This window comes from Thunnus maccoyii, chromosome 12 (genome assembly GCF_910596095.1).
Source record: "Thunnus maccoyii chromosome 12, fThuMac1.1, whole genome shotgun sequence".
In the NCBI taxonomy this organism is placed as follows: domain Eukaryota; kingdom Metazoa; phylum Chordata; class Actinopteri; order Scombriformes; family Scombridae; genus Thunnus; species Thunnus maccoyii.
Window position 1 is genome coordinate 32,741,905 of NC_056544.1, and position 14,182 is coordinate 32,756,086.

At 41.2% G+C, this 14,182-nt stretch overlaps 1 protein-coding gene across 1 annotated transcript; it reads left to right on the top strand.

The window, feature by feature from the left end:
• Window positions 1-6,543: 6,543 nt before the first annotated feature.
• LOC121909063 (armadillo repeat-containing protein 1-like) lies at window positions 6,544-14,182 on the top strand. The gene is made up of 7 exons (XM_042429438.1): window positions 6,544-6,840; window positions 7,662-7,859; window positions 9,970-10,061; window positions 10,642-10,834; window positions 10,954-11,070; window positions 11,475-11,549; window positions 12,502-14,182. Exons 2-7 carry the CDS (start codon window positions 7,695-7,697, stop codon window positions 12,691-12,693), a joined length of 834 nt encoding a protein of 277 aa, XP_042285372.1. The 5' UTR covers window positions 6,544-6,840; window positions 7,662-7,694; the 3' UTR covers window positions 12,694-14,182.

The following is a 14,182-nucleotide window of genomic DNA, read 5'->3' on the forward strand; positions in this document are numbered from 1 at the left end:
TCATCTTCCAAGGTGTTACCTAGTGAAGGAAACATGTTGTATTAAAGTTCTGTTCCAGAGTCAAATATCCATCATTTGGAAAATATCACACAATGACAAAAACATACGTACCTACAAGAGCTGAAAACAGTGAAATGACAGCCAGTGTTTCCATGGTTACACAAGTGAAATGTGCTGTAAGTGAATGTTGAGTTTGAATAAGTGTTGAGTGGTTTTGTGAGTTGTGTTTGGTCTGATGTTCACAGCTGGAATCAAACAGCTCTCTGCCATGCAGCCACCTCTGCAGTCAGTAGGAGGAGACTCATATGTCAAATGACATTCATTTGTAAAACTCTTCATCACAACTGTGTCTCATGAGGGAAAAGAATCTAGACTGTTTGATAAGAAACCACTGAAGTTTAACAGTGTGTGACTCCCTCTAGTGGATGTTGTGGAGTATTCTGTTGTCTTTGCTCCAAAGGTTTTTGTACAGAGTTTTGGTGTTTCCTGTCACTGTGGGCTGCAGAGCACAGTAGTACACAGCAGAGTCAGACAGCTGCAGCTTCTGGATCTTCAGAGGAACTGATGTCCCGTTAACTGTAGCATCAATCCGTTCTTCAGCTGCAGTATTAGCTGCTGTTCCAGAGAAGCGTTGAAGTAATAACTTTGGGAAATCATTTAATTCTTGTTTGTACCAGAACAAATAGGGAGTTCCACTGCTCTTATATTGACAGACAAGTGTAACTGTGTCTCCTTCAGCAGCAATGACATCTCCTGTTGGCTGGGTCACGCTGTCTTGTCCTTTACACTCTGAGGAAGAACAGAACATGCAAAGGAAGAGATGAATCAATAAAGATGATTGATTAAAGGAGAACAATCAGCAGCTTTAAAGAGTTACCTAGCAGACACTGAGACATCTAGAATAGTCTGTTTTTACTGACTGCTGTCTGTCAGACTGAACTACATCTTGTTTTCTAAAAAAGTTATAAATGGCAGCAGAAATTACCTGTCTCCTTTATGATGGACATTAAAAGCACTTATAGCTCAGTTGTGTGTTAAAAACTGTTGAGAAAGGAAACACATTCTGCTTTCTGTCTTACCAAAGAAAAGAGCAGCGAGAATAATCCACAGCCAATGTTCCATCTCTACAAGGTTTAAATCAACAGGAGAAACTATCTGATGTTCAACATTCAGTCTGAGAATTGTTCTCTTCACAGCAGCAGTTATTATTGACAGAATGGTTGAACACAGTGCAGAAGTAGTGCACCGCCTACTTGATAATGTGGCCCTCTAGTGGAGGTAAAAAGTTCAGTACAACAGTGTGGAAAAAAGGCTTCCAGCAGCTTGTCAGTGTGTCAGCTTGTGTTTTTGTACAGAGACTGTGGGTTTGCTGTCACTGTGGGCCTCACAGCACAGTAGTACAGAGCAGAGTCTGTCACTGCAGCAGAGGAGATCTGCAGATCCATTTGGGTTTTATCTTTAATCACATTAACGGACAGTCTAGATACTGGATTTTCAACCACTTCTCCGCTTTCCATGTGAGAGATGAGGAACTCTGGTGGTTTTCCTGGATATTGTCGATACCAGAAGAAATAATCAGCAGCTCCTTTAGTATATGTACAGGACAGAGTAACAGTGCTGCCTTCTAAACTGTTCTCTTCATTGTTGACTGGAGTGAGTTCTTGACAGCTGACACCTAAAGGAAGAGATAACTCCGTTTTACTTCATGTTTATCAGTAAAACTCCTTTAAAGTCAATAGTAGAAAATATTATTTAGTAGTTCATCTGCTCACCTACCTGTCAGTGTGATGAGAAACAAAGTCAGAAACAGACTAAAGTGCACTGACAGCATCTTAAAAACCAACCGTGTTTGTGTTAAAGTCCACAGTGAAAGTTTGTGTCTTTTCTGTTCTTCAGTCTCAGGTTTTCTCCTCCCTCCTCTCAGCTCTCAGCTGTTTTTTCTTCCTGCTGCTGTCTTCCTCTTCAGGATATTATATAACTACGATCAGGTGATAAAAGGATAACTATCAGACTTTGTAGCTTGTTCATTAAATTTTTAAATGTTTCTTTGTGAGAACAGTGAACGTAATAAACTTTGGCTTCAATCAACATGTTTTCAGACATTAATGTGATCATTATTTTGCAGCAGATACTGCTCCATTAAAATATTTACTTCTTTAATTCATAAGTTGAAATGTTTTTAAGTGTGTGATGTGCTAAAAACATTAGTTTCCAGAGAGGGTCTCTTATGTTTCACAGATGCTGACTGATGACTTTAATGCAATAGTTCATAATAAATTAATATTTGAATGTATAACTGTTTAGAGTAAAACAGCAGTGGAGAGAAAGATTAGACTGTAATCATTATCTCAGAAACACATGTACAATATTTTCATAATACAAAATATCTTCACGTTACAGCAGAGCAGGAAGATGAATCACAGAGTTGTTACAAATACTCAAGAGCCCTCGTGGAAGTCATTTATTTATAATTTTGAGAATTATTTTAAAACAACAAACAATATTTTTCTGTACTGGAAGTTATGAATACACACCAGAAATATTAACTGCATTAATGTAAATATCCTCTAATAAGTGAGATAAAGGCAAATATTGAATAGACAAAGCAACATGAAACCAAACAGACAGCAGATGATCAGAGTTCTTCCACTCTGTCAGGTTTTTGTGCAGAGACGGTTGGTTTTCTGTCACTGTGGGGCTGCAGCAGATCCACCCAACGAGAAAACTTCTGTCTGATCTGTTCACTTCTAAACCGCAGTGAGTTCTTCACAGGAGGAGAACAGTCCTCAGTGTTAGATTTAAGATCTGAATAGATCCTTAAACTGTAGAGTAGTGGAAGAATTACTCAGATCCTTCACTGCAGTAAAAGTACCAATATAGCAAAGTAAAAATACTCCATTACAAGTAAAAGTCCTGCATGAAAAACCCTACTACAGTAAAAGTACATAAGTATTATGAGCTTGATGTAGTTAAAGTATTGCAGTAAAAGTACATAAGTATTATGAGCTTGATGTAGTTAAAGTATTGCAGTAAAAGTACATAAGTATTATGAGCTTGATGTAGTTAAAGTATTGCAGTAAAAGTACATAAGTATTATGAGCTTGATGTAGTTAAAGTATTGCAGTAAAAGTACATAAGTATTATGAGCTTGATGTAGTTAAAGTATTGCAGTAAAAGTACATAAGTATTATGAGCTTGATGTAGTTAAAGTATTGCAGTAAAAGTAGTGGTTTGGTCCCTCTGACTGATATATTATTATATATGACATCATTAGATTATTAATAGTGAAGCATCAGTGTTAGAGCAGCATGTTACTGTTGTAGCTGCTGGAGGTGGAGCTAGTTTACACTACTTTATATACAGTTAGCTAGTTTAGTCCAGTGGTTCCCAACCTAGGGGTCGGGCCCTCCAAAGGGTCAGCAGATAAATCTGAGGGGTGGTGAGATGATTAATGGGAGAGGAAAGAAGAAAAAACAAAGTTCTGATACACAAATCTGTTTTTAGTTTTTGGACTTTTTCTCTAATCTTTGATTTTTGCTGAAATATTGGATCATTTGAACATTTATTGAAATGAAAGCATGTGAGAAGTTTAGAGGGAAAAATCACTATTTGGTGGAGCTGTTAACAACTCATAGACATGTGAAATGTGACCCCGACTACACACTGCTTTTTGTAAGACGTCAAAACAATGTGTTGTATTTTAAAAGCTTGTTATATTATCCATTTTGTCAAATCTTCATCTGAAAAGTAACTAAAGCTGTCAAATAAAGTTCTTGACTCAGATACAAAAATTACCAGAATGTATTTATTTTTATTCAGCTCTCTGTGGCACTAAAAGCAACATTAATATTCTGGCAGTGACTCTGATTCAGTGTGATGACTCTGCCACCTGCTGGTACATCAGTTCTCCACAACTTATCAAAAACAAGAACAACAAAAATAAGCCTATTATAGCTAAACTTCCTCCCTAAAACACACTCATACCAAAACTTTAATTATCTGACTGTGGAAAGAAGAATGATTGAAACTAAGTCAAACTTCACTTTCAAAACAATAAAGACCAGCTGCCAGTTACTGACTACTATAGTCTATCACACATCATCACATTTTACACACTGCTGCATGCAGTAGACAGAGAAGAGTTTTAAACTCTTGAAAGAAGATGGTTGATGAAAAGTCAATCATACGTTTGTTGGTTGGTTTGGTTGAGTGTATTGTTATTTCATATGTTTTAACCGATCTTCTCTGACCTGAATATCTGCCGTCTAACCCCTTTTCCCCCTGAGAGGACCACAGTGGAAATAAGCTTTGAGCGTTATTGTGTTTCTATCCTCCGTAATTTAATTTTACGTCAGGACTGAGTGACTGCAGTCTTATACTTTTCTATATCTCCACTTGATATGACTAACTCAGACTGCTAAAGCCTGAAGGTTCTCTTTTATTCACCATATGCATAAATAAGATCATCTCTGTCACCCCAAATTGTAATGTACATTTTTATGCAGATGATACTATTCTATATGTCACTGCTCTTCTCTTAAAGGACAAGTTGACAATTTCTTAAATGTGTCTTAAACAAACAGTCAGTCTTCAAATGAACATTAAAGCTGTTTTTCTTGCTGTAATCATTCCTCCTGTTCATACTGACCATTAGAAGATCCCTTCATAATGACCTTACAATGGAAGTGATGGAGGACAAAATCCACAGTCCTCCTTCTGTGCAAAAATGTATTTAAAGTTTATCTGAAGCTAATATGAAGCTTCCATTAAATGGTTTCATGACTCTCAGGTGGAAGTGAGGCAGTAGTTTCCACAGTCAAGTGCTCTTAGTGTCCCACAAGGGTCTATACTTGGTTCTCTTTTATTCACCATATGCATAAATAATATCATCTCTGTCACCCCAAATTGTAATGTACATTTTTATGCAGATGATACTATTCTATATGTCACTGCTCTTCTCTTAAAGGACAAGTTGACAATTTCTTAAATGTGTCTTAAACCAACAGTCAGTCATCAAATGAACATTAAAGCTGTGTTTCTTGCTGTAATCATTCCTCCTGTTCATACTGACCATTAGAAGATCCCTTCATGATGACCTTACAATGGAAGTGATGGAGGACAAAATCCACAGTCCTCCTTCTGTGCAAAAATGTATTTCAAAGTTTATCTGAAGCTAATATGAAGCTTCAGTGTCCAAATGAGTCAAATCAAGTAGATATCTTTCAACGTTACAGTCTTTTTAGTGCCAAAGTTCCTCTTTTTGTTACTATACTTCCACCTGCAGCTCAACAGGGAAACACTGTCCGAGGAAACACAAAGAGGGAATTTGATGCTAAAAAGACTGTAAATGTGTCAGATATCCACTTGATATGACTAACTCAGACTGCTGAAGCTGAATAGAAGCTTCACACAGACTTTTAAATGACTGTGTGGACACACTGTGGATTTTGGCCTCCATCACTTCCATTGAAAGCACATTTGAAGGATCTTTTAATATCCAGTATGAACAGGAGGAATGATTACAGACACCTAGTTTAGTCCAGTGGTTCCCAACCTAGGGGTTGGGCCCCTCCAAAGGGTCAGCAGATAAATCTGAGGGGTGGTGAGATGATTAATGGGAGAGGAAAGAAGAAAAAACAAAGTTCTGATACACAAATCAGTAAGAACAGGAGGAATGATTACAGACACCTGACTGCTGGTTTAACACACTGGAAACACTGGGAACACTGGGAACTCGTCCTTTAAGTAAAAGTAGAAATACCACAGAATAAAAATACTCCATTACAAGTAAAAGTCCTGCATTCAAAATCCTACTTAAGTAAACATATTTGTATCACAAATGAAGGTACTCATGATGCAACATGTCAATAATTTAGTGTTATATTTATTTTATATAAACAGCAGAAAAAGGTTTCACCCTTCATGGAATATTTTATGTTTTATTGTTTTACATCATTGAATCAAATATCTAATTTATTTATTTATTTACTCTGCTCATCAGAAAAAAGATCCTTTAATGAAATAAAATAAAAGTTTAATAAAAGTGAAAACAAATCTTTACAAAGTGATCTCAGTGAAATATGAAAAATATCAAAATACAAAATAATTTTACATGTAAAATCAAGATAGAAACACAGTCTCGGAAGTTTTGTGTCTATTGTGGAGGAAGAAATGGCGGGAAGCGTTTGACTAACAGGTGGTTACATCTGATATTATAACTTTATTCTGGTAATCTCAAAAAATAATAATAATTTTCTCCCAGCGTGGCTCTAATAATCTGTTGTAGAAAAGTATCTACCTGAGAAATAAATGCAGTGCAGTAAAAATATAAAGCAGCATGAAGGTGAATATTATTTATACGTCTGATAATTTAGTAAATTAATTATTTTATTTCAGCTTTTTGTTATGAAGCTCTGGCGCTGATCCTTCAGGGTGTGGGACCTTTAACTCTAACAACACCGCAGCTCATTGGTCAGAATGTGGGACCTTTAACTTTATCAACACCGCAGCTCATTGGTCAGCGACATCAGGTGGCTGCACGCCATCCAATCACAAGCCGTGGTGTTGATACGTCACCGCCTTGGTCGCTTTTCAGCAGGAAGAACGGCCACGATTTATTTCCCGTCGGTGTAAACAGCTTCATAAAAGCGTTTTTTTTTTTTATTTAATTCAGACACAGATTGACTCTGGAGTCACGTGTTTCCGCTTCAGCCGCTGCTCACTAACGTTACCGGACAGTTCGGGTTCATGTCGGGCTGACGGAGGGAGAAGCTAACCGGACAGCTAACCAGCTAACAGCAGCTGCTATCCCTGCCGCTTCGGTGCCGGTGACCGTCAGAGGTGAGCCGTGTTCGGGTTATAGCTCCTCCAGACGGAGCTGCCGGCTTCAACACAGCTGCTCTGAGAGCCGGTCTGACCGGCTGACGGCACCGCGGCTGCTGTTTGTAGGAAGAAGTCAGTAAAAAATCTGACAATTTAACGCGAAACTGCTGACAAGAGACTGAACTCACACACACAACACTCACAAATCAATCTCTGAAAACATGCGAGGCTTTTCTGGTTAATTCGGCAAATGTCTGATCCTCCTATAACCGATATATTATATTATATATATATATGTTATATATACATTATATATTATATGTGTGTGTTATATGATGACAACAGGTGGGTCTATTATGTCAAATTACTGGATTGGATTAAAGCTGCAGCCATAAACAAATCAGTGAGTTGATTGACAGGAAAATAAATTTAAATACAATTATTTTCAAATAATCATTTTAAGGAATATGAAGTTTGGAAGCTTTTTAACACTGCAATGAATATTTCTGGATTTTGAACTGTTGATCAGACCAAATAAGACATTTTAAAGATGCCATGTTTGGTTCTTTGGTTCACTGTTTTCTTACAAGACAAAACAACGAACTGAGAAAATAACTGTCAGATGAACTGATAATCTGACATTTTAAATATTTGATGATATAATTTCTGTTGATGAAGCTTGCCGGGATGTCGACAGAGCTCCACCTTGTGTTCATTATCAGTCATTTCTCTGTCAGTCAGTCAGAACCACACACATCACCTGAACCACATAAACAGACTCTGATGGAAACGATGTTGCTTCGGTGTGTTTGAGTCGTGTTTGTCGCTGCCGTCCTCAGTTCAGTCGGTGCATGGGTGAGTGAAGGGCAGCCATGATGAGCGCGGAGCCGGACGCCCTGGCCGTGGTCAACCAGCTGAGGGACCTGGCCGCAGACCCCATGAACCGCAGGGCCATCGTCCAGGACCAGGGCTGCCTGCCGGGACTCATCCTGTTCCTGGACCACCCCAACCCTCAGGTGGTCTACTCCGCCCTGCTGGTGAGCCGCTCTGCAACCGACACGTCCAACCTGCGTTTTGTAGCTACTACGGCAGCACATGGAGACGTACGTTAGCGTCTTCCGTCAGAAGCTGCTTCAGTCGCTCAGCTTCGTCTGAGGGCGGCTGTCAATCACAGCTGTCAATCATGACGTCACGCCTCGTTTTTATATCATCAAATAACTAATTAAAGATAAACGTCAGCCTGATAAGAACAACAGAAAGCAACAGAAACCATGTTTGGTAAAAACGTATTTGACGTGTACTTGGAGGGGGCGGGACTTATGACCTATACTGCAACCAGCCACCGGGGGGGGGATCCAGATGTTCGGGCTTCTCTGTAGAGGAGCAGTCATGTCGTCCATCTTTTAGATACAGTCTGTGGTTCAGACATGGATGTATAATAAGAGCTGAATAGGGCGCCGCCACAAAATCCCCCTGCGGTCCAGAAAGCGTTTTCCATGGAGGTTTTATGTTTGTAAAACTTTTCCTCGAGCCGAGAAAAGCGATTTAAAAATCCGTGACGTCATCACAACGTAAAGTCTATGGGCCGAGCGGGAGCTTGTGGGCGGGGCCAGCAGGGGAAACACTACTGCGCATATTCAGTGCGCCGCACAACCCGGAAACTAGAAACTTTTTTTTGGCGTATGCGCCAGGCGAGCAGCAGTTCCTACAGGACCGGTATCCAGCTCTTATAAAACATCCATGGGCTCAGACTGAACAGACTCGCCTGACATCAGCTGGGGGCCGTTTCACAAAAGCAGGTTTAGTGAAAACTCAGAGTTTGTTAACCCTGAAATGAGGGAAACTCTGAGTTTTCCGTTTCAAAAAGGGAGGTAACTCAAACCAGAGAAAGAGTGATAACTCTAGCCTGTTTCACAGAGAGGGGTAACTTAAGCTCTCGGTCAGTTACCGTAGTAACAGACTCTATGAACCTAACCTGGTCGGGACCAGGTTTTTCTCAATGAACCTCGAGTTTCTCTCAGTCTCCGCCCTCTTTCAGAGCCAAACACTCCATTTGATTTCCTCATTCATTCAGTCAGCAGGCGAGTTTTGGCGTAGCCTAGTTCTGCCGTCTGTCATTTAAAAAAATCATTTAAAAAACAATCAGAGTCAGTATATTAGACGTCCATTAGGCACAGTAACATCTTTCACTAACATGGCATGTCCTTTTGATAACGATCCCGTGGATGAAGGTGCAGCATTACTGCGCAGAGAATTAAATATTCGTTGAGAGATGGTTATCAGACCGCGCATAGATGTTCTAGCATTTCCAGCCATTATCTTTTTGAGCGGTACCGTTTCACGTCACAGTCCATCATCTACATACACAACCTAATCCGTCTTTACATTTGCAACATTACTAATCGTAGTCATGCTCTCACATCCCAGCAGATATTGTGTGTTGCGCTGCGTTTCTGTCGGGGCCAGCCACTGGCCTTCCTATAGTCTGGCTTATGACCAGCTCCTCTGCCTCCGTTAGAGGTGGCGGTGCTGGACCACCACCCGTTTTATGGGCATCTGCCTTCTTTCTGTTGGCTGAGTAGAAGTCTGTGTTAGTTTAAATAGTATTAATTATTTAACAGAACATGAAGTAGATGAGAAGACATTTATGTGTGTGAAACCAGCATTATGTTGGGGATAAAACAACTGCTCAGTCAAACAGCCACTTAATATTTACTTTACAATGTAAAACATGATCAAAACGAGGTTCCCCCATCAGATTATTATGTCGAGGTTTTACTTTTTGTGTTGCACTTCTTTCTGAAAACATGTTGAAACTCGCCGTATGAGCGAATTAAGATTTCTAGCCCTAGTGGGGCGCAGCCTTCCGCTTCCCCGTTGCCATGGTGACTCGTTGAATCGGGGGCTCCATTGATGCTGGCTAACTCCAGGTCAAACTACTCCGAGTTGATTAAACCGACTCAAATCAGCTGTTCTGGAACCGGAAACTCAGAGTTTCTTATCTCAGAGTAGATCAACTCAGAGTTTGTTGAACCTGCTTTGTGAAACGGACCCCTGGTCAGATGACTTGTATAAAGTGTTTATGAGTCTGATTCGAGGACGGTGTGTCCTGTTGTCTGATTGACTGTGATTGGTTGTTGTTGCCAGGCGGTTCGTTACCTGGCAGAATGCAGATCCAACCGGGAGAAGCTGAAGGGAGAGCTGGGGATGGTGCTGAGCCTCCAGAACGTCATGCAGAAGTGAGTCGTACATCAGAAAGTTTCTCAGGTTGTTTTTCATCCGTTGAGTTTGTAAAGTGAGCTTTTGAAAACTCATTAATTATTTTGGTTATTGGTAAATCTGCCTCATTTACTAAACAGCCAGCGACTGTGTTGGAGGTTCTGTGGAGACCATCATCAGTTTTCTACTAAAGCATTTCTGCAATAACGTAAATACAAGTAAAGACATTATGGGATGTGATATTTAAATGGAAACACTGAGGAAGCAGCACAGAGAGGAGATAAATTATAGTCATTAAAAAGCTGTAACAAGAAACTGGTGTAAATGTGATCCTGCAGGGAAAAAGGATGGTTTAATATCGTCCAGATGTTTATTCAGCAGAAAGTCGACCTGCCTGCTAAAGAATCAAAGGCAGTGTTATTGACAAGAACTGAGGAAAAGTGGATCATTTACATGAAACATGATGCCAAACAAATGGGTGACAGACGAAGGCTGGCGGCGTCGTCCCGTCGCCTCCGATGAGAAAGTTTGTCCAAACTTTTGACCGGCGCTGCTGCGGTCGATTCGTTCTGAGTGTCGTGTTGTTGTTCTGTCGTTCAGGTCGACCACTCCGGGGGAGACGAAGCTCTTGGCGTCGGAGATCTACGAGCTCCTGCAGGCGACCGGCGGCGCCGCCGAATTGGAGCCGGCCGAAGAGGCCGTCAGCGGCCGCCGGAAAGCTCAGTTCTTCCTCGGCTCCAGCAACAAGAGGGCCAAAACCGTCATCCTGCACATCGACGGACTGGACGACTCGGTGAGCAGGAAGCCCCTGAACGATGACATCATTCATTCATTCATCATCAGCTGTGAAATAACTCGAGCCAGACGTGGAGTTAATAACCATACAGACGTGTGGTTTCTCTTCCTGTTTAGAGTCGGAGGAGTCTGTGTGAGGAGGCGCTGCTGAAGATCAGAGGAGTCATCAGCTTCACCTTCCAGATGGCCGTGAAGAGATGCATCGTCCGAATCCGATCGGACCTGAAGGCTGAGGTGAGACGAGGTTACCGTTTACAGCCGACGTTTCATCTTCCTCCTTCTTGTTGCTCTCCAGAGTTTAAACCATCAGCAGCAACAGTTCAGATTATTCTAATTATCATCCACTGTTATTAGTTTATAATTGATTCATTGTAGATTTTTGTAGAAGTTTGACTGTTTTTCCAGCGAACGAAACCAAAAGTAGAAAAAGAAAAACTAGTAAAGTAACAGAACTGCTGAAGTTCTACATCTCTACATCGTCTGACTTAATTAAAATATAATTATCATCAAAATAAGATGAGAGTTATATGAGCTGTGATGGGAACTGATGTGGTAACTCAGTTTATACAGTGAAGTTATGAACTGATGAATACAGGAAGTCCCGGGTAAATAACAGGAAGTGTTGTTCTTCTTCTCAGGCTCTGGCATCTGCCATCGCGTCCACCGAGGTGATGAAGGCTCAGCAGGTGGTGAAAGGAGAAAACGGAGACGAGGTCAGTTTCAGTCTGTCTGGTTTCGGTTTTTATAAACCGACAGATCTGTTGATGTCAAGTTTAAATGTAGCTGGAAAACTGAAATAGTTAGACGGTAAAGTTTGGTGCTCGAATAAAAGGATAAATAAACTGCTACAGTAACATTAATACCATCGTTTTAATAAAGTTAATCCTCCTCTAACATGAACATGGATGAAGTTTTAGAAATAATCCTTCATACCAGCAGGTGGCAGCAGAGTCACAGTGATTTACTCAGTATCTCTTCTTCATGGCAGTTAAAGAGACTGTTTACTGCATGTTTATCTCCCTGAGACTCCAATAAACAACAAACCGACTTCACTAAATCATTCAAGGAGACGTCGAAGGTTTTAGGAAATCTTCTCCTCTTTCTTGCTGAGAGTTAGATGTTCAGATTCTCTCGTGTCTCTACATTAAAATATATAACTACAGCCAGCAGCTGGTTAGCTTAGCTTAGCACAAAGACTGGAAACAAAGGGAAACAGCTAGCCTAGCTCTGTCCAAAGGTAATAAGTCTGGTTCCCAAAATAATTATTTCTTAAATATACAATAAAAATAAAAAAGAGGATCCACATGAAGTATCTGCCGGTTGAGATGAAGTCCAGTTTACAGCCTTCATCATGGTGTTACTGGTTTAATCTGAGAACAGACCAGTTTGATTCCCCTTCACTCCGAGTGGGAAAACAAACGGATCATTGATTATTGATTTCCTTCTCGGATCAATGACAGAACGGTGCTTTACTTCCTGTTTCGGAGGTCGTGTCGTTTGCGGACACACTTGTATGAATGCCTTTTATACTGAACTTTTATTTTGAAACTCCCCGTGGATCAGGTCCACTCATTTAACGGAGCGATGTCACCTGAGCTTCTTCTTCTCTGACAGTCAGTCGGGTACAGAAAACGTTCACAGTGTTCTTCCTGTCGCTGTCTCCAGGTTTTGATGCCGTTTGCGGAGGACGGCTCGGTGGTGGTGGAGGAGAACGTGGACCTGCCGGACTACCTGCCCGAGGACGAGAGTCCGTCCCAGGAGCCCGACAAGGCGGTGAGCCGGGTGGGATCCGGTCAGGACGGGGCCAGCTGGCTGGGGGCCGCCGCCAACTTCCTGTCCCGCTCCTTCTACTGGTGACCCCGCGGGGGCCGACGCACCCTCCACCCCCTCCTCCCCCCTCCGTTAAAACCTCCCGCCGCCCCCCCTCAGAACCAAAATCTACCAGCTGCCAAATCTCACCGCTGTCCGTCTCAGCCGGAGAGACGAGCGCTGCGACAGAACGGTGACCTCGTCACTTTAAACGCTGCGATGAAAACACGCCGCTGTTACAGAGGAGAGGAGTCGATCCTTTAGACCAAACAACAGGATCGTGGTTTCTTGGAGAGAGAACTGCGGCGACGTTCTCTCTGTAAACGGGTCCATCTGTTACAAACCAAATTGTCTTAACGGAGCGGCGGTATGAACAAACACCAACAAGTTAGAAAAACAAGAGGACTGAACAGGACGCCCCTCTCCTCCTTTTACCTTTTGATTATTTATTTGACCGACAGACGACTGAGTGACGTTTCTTCTTCCTGCAGTTTGACGTGTTGTGAAAGACGAGTCAGTCAGCTGTGCCTTTTAGTTTTCTCTGATCCACAGACGACTCTTAACTTCCTGCTGCTTCACTGAACGATTTAGTCTTTAAAATGTCAAAACGACGACAAACGCCGACAAACGAGTAACTCTCTGAACTCACCGTCACACATCATCATCATCACGCACAAACGATGTCCAAACAATCAATGACAAGAAAAGAAAATCTACTTCCTGTGACCAAACCATCAGTCTGAAACCTGAAAGGTTCAGATTTTTATTATTTTATCATCAAACCTTTTAAAAACGTTCAAATTCAGACTCATTTTCATAGTAGTATTTTGCCAGTGATGTCTGCTTCTCTACCAACGAAGAAGAGGAAGTAAACACTAACAGCTGTTATTCACAATTAATCAAATTACCGTATTGACACGAATATAAGACGATATTCAGGAAACGATGTTTGGAGAAAGTAGACGTACGAGATAACGAAGTGTAAAATCAGATATTATTTCTTTATTAAATGGAAACGTGACTCCTACAGAGTGTTGCATTCTGGGTTTGTTTGTAGCATTAATGTTGCTAAGCTAGCTAGTTTTCTTCCAGTCTTGTGAGAGTCAGTCAGTTTCTGAAGCTTCGACATCTTTAGTCTGATTCACTAACGAGGGATTTAATGTCTCCGTGACGGAGGGATGAAGAATCTCAGGAAACGACTGTCAAAGTGTTTTAATCTGAAAAAAGGGGCGTCGTCTTATATCCAGGACAATACGATAATAAAAGCAAAGTTATACGAGTTTTAAACTGGCTGATGTTGATCATTAAAACACAAACAACCACAGGTGTCACTGAGATCAATACGACTGATCGACATGTCGTCTGTAATCTTCGTAAACTGAATCGTGGCGTTTGTCATCGTTTTAGACGTTTCACAGATTAAACCGTAACGGTGTCGCCTCGCTGTAACATTACTGCATCATAGTGTTTAATGGTTTAATCAGAGAACAGACCAGTTTGATTCCCCTTCACTCCCAGTGGGAAACAACAAACAAAC

What these genes read in the sequence shown, in the direction of transcription:
- LOC121909063 (XM_042429438.1), top strand. Translation starts at nt 7,695, where the DNA reads ATGATGAGCGCGGAGCCGGACGCCCTGGCCGTGGTCAACCAGCTGAGG. An exon ending in TCGACGGACTGGACGACTCG is followed by an intron (nt 10,835 to 10,953) that starts GTGAGCAGGAAG and finishes CTTCCTGTTTAG; the next exon opens with AGTCGGAGGAGTCTGTGTGA. An exon ending in AAGGAGAAAACGGAGACGAG is followed by an intron (nt 11,550 to 12,501) that starts GTCAGTTTCAGT and finishes CGCTGTCTCCAG; the next exon opens with GTTTTGATGCCGTTTGCGGA.